The sequence below is a fragment of the Rissa tridactyla genome, chromosome 2 (genome assembly GCF_028500815.1).
Source record: "Rissa tridactyla isolate bRisTri1 chromosome 2, bRisTri1.patW.cur.20221130, whole genome shotgun sequence".
In the NCBI taxonomy this organism is placed as follows: Eukaryota; Metazoa; Chordata; class Aves; order Charadriiformes; family Laridae; genus Rissa; species Rissa tridactyla.
In genome coordinates, this window is record NC_071467.1 from 5,043,580 (window position 1) to 5,061,923 (window position 18,344).

The following is an 18,344-nucleotide window of genomic DNA, read 5'->3' on the forward strand; positions in this document are numbered from 1 at the left end:
ATTTTTAACTTATGTAACCATACAGTGCCGTGTTCTCAATTTAAACTGGCTATTTTGAAAAGCAGCTCTATTTACACAGCCTTCAGACTCCTACAGTGTATCTCACTTCTACTGCTGAGAATTGGACTCACCGGGGAGTGACTGCAAATCATGTAATGTGAGACCCTGCCACAAGAAGAAAAATCCTCAGCGGGGTTCCTGTTAGTACAATTTTTGTTTCCCCAGAGTAACACCAACTTGCTCATGACTTGAAATTCATTGCTGCTTCTACAGGGGGAAAAAAATACAGCTCTCAAAGCATGTTAGTACACGTCTAAACAGCACTGATGCTGTGTTTGCTAGAAAAGACACCCCAGATGAAGAATTAAATTGCGATGGCATTGAAATGGAAATTTGCCAGTCTTGGGAGAGGGTGTTATCTGTGTAAGCAGTTTGCCTGAAACTGGTCCTTTGAGAACCTGTGGCTCGTCAATGCTTGGAAGGAGATAGAAATTTTGCTTTCAAGCTGCAGCTGTAACAGCATCCAGAATTCTGAAACTCTGCTGTAAAAAGAGAAAACAAACAAATCTCTCTTTGTGGGAAGCTCCTGAATGAAAATGAATCTGTTCTGTGAGAAGTGAAGCGTAAAGAAGTGTTTAATTTTAAATTGTACCAAATATATCCACTGGGAAGCAAGAAGAGAATTGATGGAGGGGTTGATTTGGGGGGAATTTTTCCCAGGACTGACACTCCGTCCCACCCCCTGATAGAGAGGGGATGTGGCACACTAGTCTGGTAGCTTTAACATACACTGATTAAATTTGTGGGCTTTCATGCTCTCTTCGTAAGAGGGCTTTGGATATCGGCATCTCCAGGAAGGAGAATAGAAATATCTTAATTATTTTTGAGGAAGCTGGAGGGGAGACAAAGCCTTACTGCACTTAAAGCTTAATACAGGTAACTACAGGAGACAGTCTCTGTCCAGGGCGTATGCAGGTGGAGGGCTGAGATGGCTGCAGAACAAATATCAAACACGTGGGTGTCTGTTCGGTCTTCTACGTAAGGAGTCGTACTCGTGGAATGAGGTTTTTGCTCATTTATATCCTGTGATGTTTGGATCTCAGTCACACAGGCAGTATTGTAAGAAATTCATGAAGTTCTCATTCTGCACTTTCTCCTGGGTTGTTCTTTGATCATATGGGTATTTCTACCCCAAAAAAATAAAATTGACGAAGGTTAATCAAGATTTTACTTGTACATAGTGCATAGCATATAGAAGCCGAAGGAACAACTTCCATCCCCAAAAACAGTGCTCCACAATTGCGAATGGCCTCGCTGCTGCTGGCCCTTACAGCTCGCTGGAACTGAAGATTCGCGTCCAGCTCTGTAGTCCTCAACACAAGAAGGACGTGGACCTGTTGGAACGGGTCCAGCGGAGGGCCACGAAGATGATCAGGGGGCTGGAGCACCTCTGCTGTGAGGACAGGCTGAGAGAGTTGGGGTTGTTCAGCCTGGAGAAGAGAAGGCTCCGGGGAGACCTTAGAGCCCCTTCCAGTACCTAAAGGGGCTACAGGAAAGATGGGGAGGGACTCTGGATCAGGGAGTGTAATGATAGGACGAGGGGTGAAGATTTCAAACTGAAGGAGTGTAGATTTAGATTGGATATCAGGAAGAAATTCTTGACTGTGAGGGTGGTGAGGCCCTGGCCCAGGTTGCCCAGGGAAGCTGTGGCTGCTCCATCCCTGGAGGTGTCCAAGGCCAGGCTGGATGGGGCTTGGAGCAGCCTGGTCTGGTGGGAGGTGTCCCTGCCCAGGGCAGGGGGTTGGAACTGGGTGATCTTTAAGGTCCCTTCTAACCTGAACCAGTCTGTGCGACTCTGTGTGTGATTTGGCCCGTTACCCTGCAGTCTGGCACACGTGCTGCCATACTCGCACTGATGCCCAGCATGCAGTATTTGTGCACACAGAAAATCAGCCCATAAGGAGCAAATTACTCCGTTAGGGCCACAGTATGGTATGTTACTCTTCCAGCCCTGACTTCTTGCGTGTAGAATTAATTTAACAGCAAATAAATTAATTCATTGCGTTAAAATCATTTTTAAAGGCCCCCTGAGGATGCTTTCGTTTGTGAGTTTTGACACAAGTTTGGAACTGCCAAAAACTATCCTGGGAGCTGGGGGTGTTCAGCCTGGAGAGAAGGAGGCTGAGAGAAGACTTTCTCACTCTCTACAACTACCTGAAAGGAGGGTGTAGAGAGGTGGGGGTTGGTCTCTTCTCCCAGGTAACAGGTGACAGGACAAGAGGAAACAGCCTCAAGTTGCACCAGGGGAGGTTTAGATTGGATATTAGGAAAATTTTTTACACTGAAAGGGTTATTAAGCATTGGAACAGGCTGCCCAGGGAAGTGGTTGAGGCACCATCCCTGGAGGTATTTAAAAGACGGGTGGACATAGTGCTTAGAGATATGGTTTAGTGATGGTTTTTTCAGAGTTAGGTTGATGGTTGGACTGGATGATCTGAAAGGTCCCTTCCAACCTAGGCAATTCTATGATTCTATGATGTTTTTATTATTTTTTCTTAATTCGTTCTAGGAGAGAGTCTACCTTCTGTATTTTAATATGGCGTTTGACACAAAAGGAGAATCTTGTGTAACCACAGATAGGAAACCAATGGTGGTGGTCATGCCATGAGGGCGCCTTGGGAACTGGCAGCTAGTTAGTTTGCTTTGAGAAGTTGTGGGAAAGAAACTGTGTCATTCTGTGCCTTTTCAGGGTGACCTTTTAAGTTCAGCAGTATAGTGAAACGAGTGATTTTTATGCTGTAACTTTTGGCGCCGTCGCTAACTTTCTCTGAACATTTTGCAGAACACTTTTCTCCTTTGGGGCCTGTTTAATTACCCGCTTCCTCATTTATATTTGGTTTCCAGTTTGAACCTTTCATTTGTGGCTGTACTGATAATGTGGCATTGTTTTTAATCATATAAAATAAAGATATATACGTGCATGCTTTTTAGTAACTCCTCAGCAGAGAGAGCAGGGTTGCGCTAAGAAATTTATAGTCCTCTCCTATGGTAGGTTAAGAAGAAATAGCTCGCATAGTTTCCTTATCATGTTTGGTTTTGGTTTTTTCTGAAATTCCCACATAGTTGTGGTTTTGTCCTATTTTGACGCTGAGAACTGCAATTCAAATGTAATTGATGTGAGCTGTTGCTAAAATAAGATTTTAATTTTTAGCCTGAGAAAATCCCACCAAGACATTACAATTTGGCATGTCCTGAGAATGCCAAGACTTACATGTTCTTTTATTAGTGAGTGACCAGAAATACTGGAAATAAAGTAGATTATGTTCCAGTTTGTCAACATGCGCATCCTGTCTGAAAAGTCCTCTTGATGTTTCCAAAGATTTCAGACAGTAAACTATTTATTAGGAAAAAATCCATTTACTTTTGAAGGATTTTGATTTTGTGCAAGATTTTAACAACATATAGTTCCTCCCTTAAATACGTATCTGTAATGAATATAACGGTAAGTAGAAGAGGCTTTGCTTAAACTCACATTTTAGTTTAGTACAGTTGGTGCTTTCACAAAAAAAATTCAGAGCACTGCGGTTTGTGTGCTTGAGAAGTCCCACCAGAATGTGGGTGTGAAACACATTTGACAACAGTTTGTCATCAGTCGGTCACTGCTCAGCTTCAAGGCTTGAAAAACACATTCACGAGTGACAACTTCTTCAGATAAAGCTGGAATCCTAAATCTCCGGTTTCCTAAAGGCTTCATTTTCTGAAACAGTCTTACGCTGCACGAGAGTGTTAAGCGGGGCCTTTGTAGATACACACTCTTACTAGCCACCTTCACCTTGGGGGCCTCACAACTTCACGTCTTGAGGGTTCTTCCCCCTCCAGCCCATCTCCCTGCTGTACATGGACTCTCAAGACAGTCGTTCCCCAACAAGTGCCACAAATGTTCTCCAGAAACGCACACAGAGCAACTCGGCACCCACCACCCTGTTTCCAGTCCCTTTAGCTGCCTCTCGGAAAGGATTCGTCAGCCTGAAAGGAGGTCGTAGCGAGGTGGGGGTCGGTCTCTTCTCCCAGGTAACAGGCAATAGGACAAGAGGAAACAGCCTCAAGTTGCGCTAGGGGAGGTTTAGACTGGATATTAGGAAAAAAATTGACACTGAAAGGGTTATCAAACATTGGAACAGGCTGCCCAGGGCAGTGGTGGAATCGCCATCCCTGGAGGGGTTTAAAAGACGGGTAGACGTGGTGCTGAGGGACATGGTTTAATGGTGGACTTGGCGGTGTTAGGTCGATGGTGAGACTCGAGTCCTCTGGAGGATTGTCCCATCCTGGCACTGGGTAGAATTGGGCATTTCGAGAGTTCAGATGCTGAAAGGGAGGAGGACCTTGTTAGTAAGACAAGGATGGGAGGAGATGGATATGATATCTGTTCATTTTTTTCTTATAATACTAAAAAAAAAAAATCTGTTATTTAGACTGTTGTGTATTTTTGTGCTTCTGAATCTTTTAAACTGCTCAATATTTCGTTATCTTTGGAGTCTGGTTTAGGGTGCATTTCTGGAGTAGTAAATTGTTAAAAGCACAAAGAGCACTAAAGACACCCCTATGATAAAATAGTCTGTGGCTATTTCTAAAGACTTTGGGCACTTCCCCGGCTAGAAACGACGGTGAAACGAAGGCAAATTGTGAACATCAGTGTAACAGAAATGTAGTTAGTCATATGCTTAGATAAACAAGGATAGCGATTTGCTTTAGCTTAAAAATATGATGAGAATACAACTTACTTTAGCTATCTAAGGAAGTATTTAACATACCCGTATCAAATGAGACTTTAATCAGAAAAAATTCCTTCATCATAAGGAAATAAACTAGAAATTCATCAGTGGTAGCTTTCATCATCAGATTTGTCACGCATTCCCAGAGAAACATTGGGAGATGGCTTGCTTGTGTCTGCTTCGGTTCTTCGTGTTTAAGATGGGGTTAAATATTTCCCTGTCTCAGATGATTTGTCTATTTTTAATCTGCAAGTTCTTTCAGGCAGCGACTGTCTCTGGCTCTGCCTCACTCAGTCTAGAAAAACTGAATGAAAATCCAAAGTGTAAACCCTTTGGACAGACCACCAGCACAACTGGAGTATTTTTAATGATAAAAAGATCGATGTTAGTGTATCTTTGCAAGTGCCGTCTGCCCTGCTGGGTTTTTAGGGCAAGTTGGAATTATTCCTTAGTGCTTTTAGAAAGAAAGAAGGAAAGGGATCTGGAGTAGCTTTGAACAAGAAGCAAATATATTTGTCCCCCAAAACTGACCCTGAAAGAACATGGGGTCAGTTTAGTTACAGTCAGGATTCACACGCCTACATTTGTCTAAATAAAATATTTGCATTCTCATGCTGTCTGTGGCCATTTTATGTGTATATATAGAACCAGAGAGATGAAGGAAGTATATTTACACTGATGTGGATATGCATTTTATCCCTTTTCATTAACTCCTCATCCAGCCTTGTTGGAGAGTGAATTGAAGAGTCAGATAAATCCTCTTCGGTTTCTGTGCCAGAATTAGTGCAGGAGAAAAGCTTGAATGTGTGTCTTCAGATCAGTGTTAACCTTTGTTTCACATCCACTCTTCCTTTGTCTTTCCATTGTAATTAATTAATGTCTTTCCTTGTAATTAATGTTGTCCTCAAAGAATAAATATAACATACCTGGATTTGCTGGGGAGATGAGAAAAATGACTTTCTGTGTGAAAAAAATTGGTGTGGTCTTTTTAAAACAACCGAGCCCCGGGTTCCTATATCTTGCTTAAAACATATAAAATAGAAATTAGGAGAACAATGCATCTGGATGTCTTTATTAGCTTTCTGTAGCCAAATGCCGTGTTTAAAGAGCTCCAGTAATTGGCCCCATTTGCAGGCTTGGAGAGGGAGCCAAGTACATATAAGCAGTCGTCAGGCAGGAAGCGGGAATTAATGCGCGGCGTTTCTCATTCCAGGCTTGAAATTTTGCTGTCGGGAAGCAAACAGATTTTTTTTTAAAAAAAAAGAAAGCAACTTTTGCTGCCATTGAGAAAATCAAAATGCAGGTTTTCCAATGTTGTGTTAGGGAAATGGTACTATCAATATTTAAAACGAGCATTTTTCCACGTGCGCCAAGAAGGGGGGGTGAGGAGCAGCTGAGAAGAGGCGGCTGCCAGGAGTTTCAGTAGCTGCAGTTGCAGCAGCGCGTAGTCGCGGCAGTGGGGGGGGGGGGTGGTGTATAGACTGGAATGTGAAATGACATCTGTATTTGTCAGTGTAAATTTTTTAACAGTATTTTCCTGCCTTTAAAATGATTTTAAGCCTAGGTCGCGTGAACCGGTAAGCGGAGGACGGAATGACATTTGGGATTTTTGTTTCAGAAACCCGACGTGCGGCTCTCCAGAAGCAGCATCGACCGGGAGGACGGAGGTCTCCAGGGCCCAGTAAGTGGAGGGGGGGGCGTATCTTCTCATCTCCCACCTCTTTCTCTGCTTTGCTGGTAGAACGTGTTGTACCCTGCTTTGAGTACAGGCGATGATTTAAAGCTTTTGCTAAATGTTTCCACTATTATTACATGGTTCTACAACTTTCCAAGAGGCTCAGCTTCTGTGGGAACAGCAGCCCTGGCAAAATTGTTCATGCAGCGGTTCAGGGGACTGGGGGGTTGTTGGGGTTTTTCCCCCCTTGAAGCTGCTGTTGAAACAAATACTAAAACGTTTCCACAAATATGTCGCAAGGATTTTGAAATGTTCATGTGCTGTATAGTTGGGCCTTTTATTTAAAAATGTGGATAGTTTTCTGCAAGTTCTGTCAACAGGAAGCAGGATTAAAATAACTTTTGCAGTTGTTTAAATATCTGAAGGGTTTTCTTACAAGGAATGTAAATGTTACTGTTGTATTACCCAGAAATCTGGTTGGGGTAAGTGATCCGCTATGAAACAAATGGAATAAACCCCATAGCCGTTCGTTTATTGCCAGACAACAGCTGCAGCTGTGGTATTCTTTCTTACCGGCTTAACTCCTGTCTGTTTAACTAAAAAAAGGCTCTCCAATTGTTTAATTGCCATTGGAATCTCTGAATCATCCTGATCGAAGGGAGGGGTCGGGCCAGGGACTGTTAATGGTAGAAACCTGACATTTCATCTACTGTTTGTCCCCAGGGACCACCTTTAAAATATTTGATTTAATATTTTAAATGCACTTCCTAGGGGATGCAATTGTAAACTAACAAGTTTGGCTTCAGTATTTCTTCACTACCTAAGAATTTAGTGACTCTTCCTGCATTTGCAGCCAAAGTACAATCATGAATGAGTATATTAATGACACACTGCAGCATGGGCTCTGGAGACACTCATGTCTGGAAGCTGCTAAGATTTTTTCCATGAAATCAGAGAAGACGATTAGTTACGGTTATGTCTTTGCTATTGTTGCATCTTTATATAAGAGCGAGTAAAGTACCGCTGCATTTTGTGCTACTCGTGAAGATGCTTTGAGATAACCTGGCGCTTTTGAAGTCCTGTCAGAGGTTTGATTCAGGTGATTGTCGGTGGCAGTGGGTTTAAAGCACAGCTCCTTGCAGCCAGCTGGTTTCTCTGTGCTTGATTTCAGCGCGACTGCCTGGGATTAGAATAAAAAATACAACCCCCAGATCTCAAACTGCTTGTAGGGGAAGTCCTGTCATCCCAGACGAGGTAGTACAATTTCACACCCCATTTGAAAGAGTGTGAAGAAAACACTTAGCGATCATTGACAAAATGAGTTTTTAAAGAGACTCTAATTCGTGATAACTACATTTCTAGGTCCAGAGTTTGATTTTGCGTTTTTATAGCTCTTAATACATTCAGAACATAACTCTGACTGACTTTGTTTGCCGTGGGAAATGTCTGATGCTTCTGTGAGTCAGTCTCAGTTTCTCACCGAGAGGATGAGAAACAGGCAGCAGTCATTTCTAGGAGAGCTACGATAAAATAACTGTCCAGTGTAACACAGGGATTTGTGTGACAGTGGTGGGGGCAGAATGCAGTTCACTGAGGTGTCATTCCCACAAAGTGACCTTTTATTTGAGTAGTGGCTGTGATAGTTGGAGCGGGAGCAGAAAGCACGGCAGCTCTGATTCCTGCTCACAGCAGCAGCATCTCGCAGTTCGGGGATGCTGGGAGGGAGAAGGAGTAATACACGACCCTCCTCTTGGATGTGGTGGTACAAATGAAAAGTTATCACCCCCTTTTTAGTGGTTCCTAACTGATGAGCATGCGGCTGCATAACTTTGTGCACATTCTTTTGACGTACCCTTTTAATACACAATTTTCTGGAAGTCAAAATGCAAGAATTGTTCTATTGGAATTTTCCTCTCCTTCTCTACCCCCCCTTTCTTTTCCCTCACGCTTACAAGATTTGAAATAGTTGGTTATTAGCACAGATCTAAGTTAATGACATGAGTGATGGTCCTGGTAGAAAGCAGATGTTTTTTTCTAACTGAAGAGGGCAGCTGTATGACAGTGAGATGATCAGCCTGTGGGTTTCAGATGTTTGTGGTGACAGCAGAAGAGTTTCAGGGCTTTGGATCTTTGATTCCACTCATGGTTTCTGAAAGTGAAATTTGATTTTTTTCAAGTCTGTAGTTACAGACTTGGAGTAGGCAGGGTGAATATCCTCCTTTACTTCTGGCCTTCACGTTTCTGCTCTAAAGTGTTAAGTTGATAGAATATCATCTACAAAACTTAGAACTTCAGATTTCTCCCTGTTCAATACATTTTTATGTGACTTTACTTTCTGGAAGTTGTGCTTCTTGACACAGTTTTCCATAGCAAACTGGTAGAAATGAGCTTGAAGTATGGGAATTTTCATTTCATACAGTTAAAATTTGAAAAATTTTTGAGCAGCTGAAAGCAGGCCTCATGAAGTGCTGGGCAACATTAGCCATTGTCAGATCTGGCTGTGATTTTAAAACCATAACACGAATGTCGAAAAATGCCAGGCTGAAACTTTGAATAAATGCTGAACTATGATCATGAGTGTCCTTTGAGTTTGCTTCAGAAATTTCCTGGACCTGTTTGTGTCCGCTGTGTGATATTCCCAGTTGACATCTGGGAAGTTGATCTAGAGATCAAAGGCAGTTGATCTGGAGATACCCCTTAATTCAGGTGGGTGGTGAATAGTAGACTCCCACAACAACATCCACTTTATTTGCTTTCCCTTCATCCTTACCCGGAGACTCAACTGCAAGCACCGTACAGTCCAACCCCTCCCTTACACACAGTGTCTCCCCCGCCTCGCCTGCCCTGCCGGTCCCTCCTGGAGAGCCCAGAACCGTCCATCTCGGCACCCCGGTCACAGGATTCATCCCACCAGGTTTCGCTTACACCAGTGATGTCGTAGCTCTGGAACTGGGACAAAGCTTGTAGCTCCTCTTGCACATCATTCCTCAAACTTTGGCGTGCCACCTCCAGGCTTATCTCTAGCGAGCCTGATTTTATCCCTTCCCTCCTTCAAATCTAGTTTAAAGCACCTTTGATGAGCCCTGCTAACTCCTGCACAAAGATCATTTTCCCCTTTTGAGAAAGGTGCACCCTGTCTGTCACCAGCAGGACTGGTGGTGTGTGGACTGACCCATGATAAAAAAACCCAAAATTCTGCTGGTGACACCACTCACGGAGCCAGTTATTGATCAGCTGGTCTTCTTGTTTCTTCCCTCATCATTCCCTGCCACAAGGATAGAGGAGAACACTCGTTGTGCTCCTAATCCCTTAGCCGGTTGTCCCAAGGCCCTGAAGTCTCTCTTGATCGCCCTCAGACTTCTTGTCGTGGCTTCATCACTGCCTACTTAAAAAGGCAATAACAGATAGTAATCCAAGGCCATACCAGGGTAGGGTGTTTTCGCATCACATCTTTAACCTGGGCATCTTTAACCCGAGGAGGCAGCAGACTTCGCTCCCTAAGAAGTGGGTCAGTTGGCATATTGGGCCTTCTGTTCCCTGCAGAAGAGAGTCTCCTATGACAATGATCCGTCTTTTTTCCGTTGTGGTTTTGACGCAGGACATAGGTTGGCTTAACCTTGGCGACACCTCCAACCTAGATGGACCATCATCCTCGTCATTGTTCGGTTCCACTTGCACAGCCTCATACCTCGTAGCCTCCAGGGCACCAGGAAGGTGGAGTCTTCATGGAGAAGACACACCTGCTGCACCGGGCAGGAACTTGTCGCCGTTGCCCCCTATCCCTCAAGTCACTGCGTTCTGTTGGGTGGGGAGGGGACAGGGAATCCTCCGTATCATGTGTCCTGTCTGCCTGACAGATCTGTCACAGGGATGGCAGTGTCAGTTCCGGTAGTCTGTCTCCTTCTCAGACTGCTTGATACTCCTCAACCTTCTGACCTCCTCCCGGAGCTCTGTCACCGAGCAGAGGAGTTCCTCTCCCTGGGCACACCTCCCCCAGGTTGCTTACTGCTGCCGTCCCGTACTGGCGTGAGAGCAGGGCGCAGCCTGACACCTGGGTGGCAGCATGTTTCCATCGGAGCCATGTCTGCAAAGCTGCCTGAGTTGTGGTGGATGCAGAGTTTAGAGAGGACGTGGCCTTCTGCTGGGTGGACACCATCGCTCCCTGGTCAAGCTGACAAAGTTAGAAGACTCTTCCATTGCTCCTGGTCCTGCCCAGGCCTCAGCTGCTGTGGCATGAGCTGGGGGCTCCTGGTGGATGTCTCAGCTCCCTTGAGGCTCCCCTGGTTCAGGAACCCCCTGTGCACCGCGCTAGAGCCCTCCACTGCCAATCGTGCTGTCATTGGAGCTGCTCGCCTCGGCGACTGAGGTTGGCATGAAGGTTTTATAAATATAATTGCCAAGGAAAGTCACTTCAGTCTATTATAAATACTTCCAGATGAATAAGCAAATTGACCTTGACTTTGCAACAAAACCAAAGAGGAAACCAGGTTAGAAATGGCTTTCCGTTGTGGAAACCAGCAGTGCAGAAATACTTCAGTCTTCTGATTCTCGCACTGCCGTTTCTTCTTCACCGCCGTGACTTCTACAGTTTGATCTCTGAATACAGACTAAAAATGGCTGTGAATGTACCTCCGCATTTGATTATTAATGAAGGATAAACTGTAATGCAGAGGCCAGGGCTGCTGTGAGCGATACAAAACAAATGAAAATTCTTTTCTCACTGCGTAAATGATACAGCTGTCGTTAGGAGCTTAGCTAGTGATGGTGAATAGCGATGGGTTTTTGACTGTTGGGAATGTGCTGAGAACTGGCTCCTCTCAGCGTTTGAGATTGTGCTGATGAACATTGTGAACTCTGTAATAACTAGTTTAAATGTACATTTTATTTTACAGGCTGGCAACCAGCACATATATCAGCCTGTGGGTAAACCAGGTAAGCAGTAAATTCATATACTGTCATCTTGAATCCTTGGTTACAAGTTTTCTAGCAACGGTAGTGAACAGATTTACGCCAGTATTTTCATACGAGGCGTGGCTTCGATTCCAGGTAACTCCACGTAGGTGTTGCGGTGCGCTGTGTGTTTGAATTCCCCGTGCAGTCCCCAGAGACGCAGTCAGCAAAGCCGAGAAAGTGTTTCATCAGCAGGCGGGAAGTGTCTAGAGGAAGCTGAGTCACTGTGTAGGACTTCACCGTGTGCGCGGTTCAGACATGTAAAGCAAAAGTAGACACCTAAATTTAGGTTTCTCAATCTCCAAGTGAATCACACCCATGATTTCTGCCGTGAAGAAATCCGATTTGCCCAGACACAACGCAGCATGTGTGGCACTCGGCTGTGGCACGAAGGGTGAGTCCCTCCCAGGCCTGGGGTAGGTGCACTGAGATGAGGAGCAGTTGCCCCACGAAGGGATTTTCGATGGATCTTACTAAAACAGCCACGTTCTCATAATCGCAGGAAAACTTGATGAATTCCACAGGCTTTTCTGTCCACATTTCTTCAGTAGAAATACAGATTAAAGCGTAGCTCCTACAAACAATGGATGTACCGTCAGACACGTAAAGATGTGCAGCTCCTCTGCTCGTACAGTAAAGCAGTTATAGCCTTAGTAGTGTCGACAGACCAAAATTATGCGGGTACATCTGGTATGTTGGTCCTCTAAAATCCAGATTGTTTTGTTAACCAGATCACGCGGCTCCGCCAAAGAAACCTCCCCGCCCTGGAGCCCCCAGCCATTTGGGCAGCCTCGCAAGCCTGAACAGCCCCGTGGACAGCTACAACGAAGGCGTGAAGGTACGCTGCTCGGTGTCACATGAAACACACTTCAGAAAACTAAACATTACCACTCTGAGGGAGTTTCCTGATCCTGAAGTAGAGACCATGGAAAGCTAAAGCGACTACGCTGCCCAAATAAGTGTTATCACGGGGCAAACATGGGCTGGCAGCTCTCCAGGGCCGTGGGGAGTTAACTGGTAGGCTTGTATCCTCCATTGCTGTGATTCAGCACATTCCTCCCCTAGAACCTTTCCCAGGTGAATCACAGAATGACATAGGTTGGAAGGGACCTCTGGAGATCATCTAGTCCAACCCCCCTGCCAGAGCAGGGTCACCCAGAGCAGGTTGCACAGGAACGCGTCCAGGCGGGTTTGGAATGTCTCCAGAGATGGAGACTCCACCACCTCTCTGGGCAGCCTGTGCCAGGGCTCTGCCACCCTCAAAGGAAAGAAGTTCCTCCTCATGTTTAGGTGGAACTTCCTATGATCAAGTTTGTGCCTGTTACCCCTTGTCCTGTTGCTCGGCACCACTGAAAAGAGCCTGGCCCCATCCTCCTGACACCCACCCTTTAAGTGTCTATAAGTGTTGATAAGATCCCCCCTCAGTCGTCTTTTTTTCCAGACTGAAAAGACCCAAATCCCTCAGCCTTTCCTCATAAGAGAGGTGTTCCAGTCCCCTCAGCATCTTGGTAGCCCTTTGCTGTCCCCTCTCCAGCAGTTCCCTGCCCTTCTTGAACCGGGGAGCCCAGAATGGGACACAGCACTCCAGATGTGGCCTCACCGGGGCAGAGTAGAGGGGGAGGTGACCTCCCTCGATCTCCTTGCCACACTCTTCTTGAGGCAGCCCAGCTTATTTCTAGTTTGAAGAGCACGTGGGATCTCCCGTACAGGGCTCAGCCTCCCTGCTCAGCAGCTTTGTGAAGCAGGGAGCAGCACACCCAGGGTTCCCGGTTACTCAGGTAGAACCAAAGTCTCCTGTCCTCGGTCCCAGAGAGGTGAGACACCTCTGAACTGCGGTGCTCCAAAAAGCTCTTGCTGCAGCACCAAGGCTCCTAAAACCCTTGCAGCTCTGGAGAACATGGGAAGAGGGAAATGGGCTGTCTCACCTGGGATTGAGATACTTTATAATGTGTTGTTTCATCTCCAGTAAATAGGCAATAAAGCCAAAACTGAAACTTCATAGTTTTCTAGCAGAGAGATGCTGCGGGGGGCTGTGAAGCACAGCGTCCTGTCCCCTGTGGCGCTTGGTGTCGATGGAACTGCTCTTTACTATGTTGGTAACTGTTAAAATCGTGCCCCTCGGTGTTCCCTGCCTTTGGGACTCCGTTACCTTTCCGATCTTCGGGAAAGAGAAACCTCTCAGAGACCTCTGGGGCTCCTGAGGGGCACCAGTGGAGCCGTTTCTGGTGCAAGCAGTTTCCAGTGGCTCGATGTAATTGTAGCTGGGAATTCTGTCAGTAATGCTCCACCAGAAATGCAGGAGAAATGCAGGAGCTCTGTACACATGGCCGTTGCGTGATTTCACAACCTTTGCAGCTGGACACATTCGCCTCCACAGAGACGCTCGGTCTGACAGCAGTGTTACTGACCAGAGCCTTGCAGCAGGATCGCTCCTGCTGCTGCCCCCGTTCTCTCAGCTGCTGCCATCGGTAGCACCCGAGGAGGTGAGGTATTTGTGCTCCAGCTGGTTCCCGAGAGGGGAAAGATGGGTGCTGCGTTAGAGAAGGAGGATGGGTGCAGCGTTAGAGAAGGAGGATGGGTGATGCGTTAGAGAAGGATGGGTGCTACGTTAGAGAAGGAGGATGGGTGCAGCGTTAGAGAAGGAGGATGGGTGCAGCGTTAGAGAAGGGTGATGGGTGCAGCGTTAGAGAAGGAGGATGGGTGCAGCGTTAGAGAAGGGCGATGGGTGCTGCGTTAGAGAAGGGCGATGGGTGCTGCGTTAGAGAAGGAGGATGGGTGCTGCGTTAGAGAAGGAGGATGGGTGCAGCGTTAGAGAAGGGCGATGGGTGCTGCGTTAGAGAAGGAGGATGGGTGCAGCGTTAGAGAAGGAGGATGGGTGCTGCGTTAGAGAAGGAGGATGGGTGCAGCGTTAGAGAAGGAGGATGGGTGCTGCGTTAGAGAAGGAGGATGGGTGCAGCGTTAGAGAAGGAGGATGGGTGCTGCGTTAGAGAAGGAGGATGGGTGCAGCGTTAGAGAAGGAGGATGGGTGCTGCGTTAGAGAAGGAGGATGGGTGCAGCGTTAGAGAAGGGCGATGGGTGCAGCGTTAGAGAAGGAGGATGGGTGCTGCGTTAGAGAAGGAGGATGGGTGCTGCGTTAGAGAAGGAGGATGGGTGCTGCGTTAGAGAAGGAGGATGGGTGCTGCGTTAGAGAAGGAGGATGGGTGCTGCGTTAGAGAAGAAGGATGGGTGCTGCGTTAGAGAAGGAGGATGGGTGCAGCGTTAGAGAAGGAGGATGGGTGCAGCGTTAGAGAAGGAGGATGGGTGCAGCGTTAGAGAAGGAGGATGGGTGCAGCGTTAGAGAAGGAGGATGGGTGATGCGTTAGAGAAGGAGGATGGGTGCTGCGTTAGAGAAGGAGGATGGGTGCTGCGTTAGAGAAGGAGGATGGGTGCAGCGTTAGAGAAGGAGGATGGGTGCAGCGTTAGAGAAGGAGGATGGGTGATGCGTTAGAGAAGGATGGGTGATGCGTTAGAGAAGAAGGATGGGTGCTGCGTTAGAGAAGGAGGATGGGTGATGCGTTAGAGAAGGAGGATGGGTGCAGCGTTAGAGAAGGAGGATGGGTGATGCGTTAGAGAAGGATGGGTGATGCGTTAGAGAAGGAGGATGGGTGCTGCGTTAGAGAAGGAGGATGGGTGCAGCGTTAGAGAAGGAGGATGGGTGATGCGTTAGAGAAGGAGGATGGGTGCAGCGTTAGAGAAGGAGGATGGGTGCTGTGTTAGAGAAGGAGGATGGGTGCAGCGTTAGAGAAGGAGGATGGGTGCAGCGTTAGAGAAGGAGGATGGGTGCTGCGTTAGAGAAGGAGGATGGGTGCAGCGTTAAGAAGGATGGGTGCTGCGTTAGAGAAGGAGGATGGGTGCTGTGTTAGAGAAGGGCGATGGGTGCAGCGTTAGAGAAGGAGGATGGGTGCTGCGTTAGAGAAGGAGGATGGGTGCAGTGTTAGAGAAGGAGGATGGGTGCTGCGTTAGAGAAGGAGGATGGGTGCAGCGTTAGAGAAGGAGGATGGGTGCAGCGTTAAGAAGGATGGGTGCTGCGTTAGAGAAGGAGGATGGGTGCAGCGTTAGAGAAGGGCGATGGGTGCTGCGTTAGAGAAGGAGGATGGGTGCAGCGTTAGAGAAGGAGGATGGGTGCTGCGTTAGAGAAGGAGGATGGGTGCTGTGTTAGAGAAGGAGGATGGGTGCAGCGTTAGAGAAGGAGGATGGGTGCAGCGTTAAGAAGGATGGGTGCTGCGTTAGAGAAGGAGGATGGGTGCAGCGTTAGAGAAGGGCGATGGGTGCAGCGTTAGAGAAGGGCGATGGGTGCTGCGTTAGAGAAGGAGGATGGGTGCTGCGTTAGAGAAGGAGGATGGGTGCAGCGTTAGAGAAGGGCGATGGGTGCTGCGTTAGAGAAGGGCGATGGGTGCTGCGTTAGAGAAGGAGGATGGGTGCTGCGTTAGAGAAGGAGGATGGGTGCAGCGTTAGAGAAGGGCGATGGGTGCTGCGTTAGAGAAGGAGGATGGGTGCAGCGTTAGAGAAGGAGGATGGGTGCTGCGTTAGAGAAGGAGGATGGGTGCAGCGTTAGAGAAGGAGGATGGGTGCTGCGTTAGAGAAGGAGGATGGGTGCAGCGTTAGAGAAGGAGGATGGGTGCTGCGTTAGAGAAGGAGGATGGGTGCAGCGTTAGAGAAGGAGGATGGGTGCTGCGTTAGAGAAGGAGGATGGGTGCAGCGTTAGAGAAGGGCGATGGGTGCAGCGTTAGAGAAGGAGGATGGGTGCTGCGTTAGAGAAGGAGGATGGGTGCAGCGTTAGAGAAGGAGGATGGGTGCTGCGTTAGAGAAGGAGGATGGGTGCAGCGTTAGAGAAGGAGGATGGGTGCAGCGTTAAGAAGGATGGGTGCTGCGTTAGAGAAGGAGGATGGGTGCAGCGTTAGAGAAGGGCGATGGGTGCTGCGTTAGAGAAGGAGGATGGGTGCAGCGTTAGAGAAGGAGGATGGGTGCTGCGTTAGAGAAGGAGGATGGGTGCTGTGTTAGAGAAGGAGGATGGGTGCAGCGTTAGAGAAGGAGGATGGGTGCAGCGTTAAGAAGGATGGGTGCTGCGTTAGAGAAGGAGGATGGGTGCAGCGTTAGAGAAGGGCGATGGGTGCAGCGTTAGAGAAGGGCGATGGGTGCTGCGTTAGAGAAGGAGGATGGGTGCTGCGTTAGAGAAGGAGGATGGGTGCTGCGTTAGAGAAGGAGGATGGGTGCAGCGTTAGAGAAGGGCGATGGGTGCTGCGTTAGAGAAGGGCGATGGGTGCTGCGTTAGAGAAGGAGGATGGGTGCTGCGTTAGAGAAGGAGGATGGGTGCAGCGTTAGAGAAGGGCGATGGGTGCTGCGTTAGAGAAGGAGGATGGGTGCAGCGTTAGAGAAGGAGGATGGGTGCTGCGTTAGAGAAGGAGGATGGGTGCTGCGTTAGAGAAGGAGGATGGGTGCTGCGTTAGAGAAGGAGGATGGGTGCTGCGTTAGAGAAGGAGGATGGGTGCAGCGTTAGAGAAGGAGGATGGGTGCTGCGTTAGAGAAGGAGGATGGGTGCAGCGTTAGAGAAGGAGGATGGGTGCTGCGTTAGAGAAGGAGGATGGGTGCAGCGTTAGAGAAGGAGGATGGGTGCTGCGTTAGAGAAGGAGGATGGGTGCAGCGTTAGAGAAGGAGGATGGGTGCAGCGTTAGAGAAGGAGGATGGGTGCTGCGTTAGAGAAGGAGGATGGGTGCAGCGTTAGAGAAGGAGGATGGGTGCTGCGTTAGAGAAGGAGGATGGGTGCAGCGTTAGAGAAGGGCGATGGGTGCAGCGTTAGAGAAGGAGGATGGGTGCTGCGTTAGAGAAGGAGGATGGGTGCTGCGTTAGAGAAGGAGGATGGGTGCTGCGTTAGAGAAGGAGGATGGGTGCTGCGTTAGAGAAGAAGGATGGGTGCTGCGTTAGAGAAGGAGGATGGGTGCAGCGTTAGAGAAGGAGGATGGGTGCAGCGTTAGAGAAGGAGGATGGGTGATGCGTTAGAGAAGGAGGATGGGTGCAGCGTTAGAGAAGGAGGATGGGTGCAGCGTTAGAGAAGGAGGATGGGTGCAGCGTTAGAGAAGGAGGATGGGTGCAGCGTTAGAGAAGGAGGATGGGTGATGCGTTAGAGAAGGAGGATGGGTGCTGCGTTAGAGAAGGAGGATGGGTGCTGCGTTAGAGAAGGAGGATGGGTGCAGCGTTAGAGAAGGAGGATGGGTGCAGCGTTAGAGAAGGAGGATGGGTGATGCGTTAGAGAAGGATGGGTGATGCGTTAGAGAAGAAGGATGGGTGCTGCGTTAGAGAAGGAGGATGGGTGATGCGTTAGAGAAGGAGGATGGGTGCAGCGTTAGAGAAGGAGGATGGGTGATGCGTTAGAGAAGGATGGGTGATGCGTTAGAGAAGAAGGATGGGTGCTGCGTTAGAGAAGGAGGATGGGTGCAGCGTTAGAGAAGGAGGATGGGTGATGCGTTAGAGAAGGAGGATGGGTGCAGCGTTAGAGAAGGAGGATGGGTGCTGTGTTAGAGAAGGAGGATGGGTGCAGCGTTAGAGAAGGAGGATGGGTGCAGCGTTAGAGAAGGAGGATGGGTGCTGCGTTAGAGAAGGAGGATGGGTGCAGCGTTAAGAAGGATGGGTGCTGCGTTAGAGAAGGAGGATGGGTGCTGTGTTAGAGAAGGGCGATGGGTGCAGCGTTAGAGAAGGAGGATGGGTGCTGCGTTAGAGAAGGAGGATGGGTGCAGTGTTAGAGAAGGAGGATGGGTGCTGCGTTAGAGAAGGAGGATGGGTGCAGCGTTAGAGAAGGAGGATGGGTGCAGCGTTAAGAAGGATGGGTGCTGCGTTAGAGAAGGAGGATGGGTGCAGCGTTAGAGAAGGGCGATGGGTGCTGCGTTAGAGAAGGAGGATGGGTGCAGCGTTAG

The 18,344-nt window shown here is 48.1% G+C and overlaps 1 protein-coding gene across 9 annotated transcripts in view; it reads left to right on the forward strand.

Annotated features, from left to right (window-relative positions):
• PTK2 (protein tyrosine kinase 2) overlaps positions 1-18,344 on the forward strand; it is a 230,891-nt gene that overhangs the window by 201,160 nt on the left and 11,387 nt on the right. For all 9 annotated transcript variants that reach the window (XM_054191983.1, XM_054191984.1, XM_054191985.1 and 6 more), the window contains 3 exons: positions 6,391-6,453; positions 11,340-11,379; positions 12,129-12,235. In XM_054191983.1, coding sequence (XP_054047958.1) covers positions 6,391-6,453; positions 11,340-11,379; positions 12,129-12,235 — 210 coding nt within the window. The remainder of the gene's footprint in view (positions 1-6,390; positions 6,454-11,339; positions 11,380-12,128; positions 12,236-18,344) is intronic.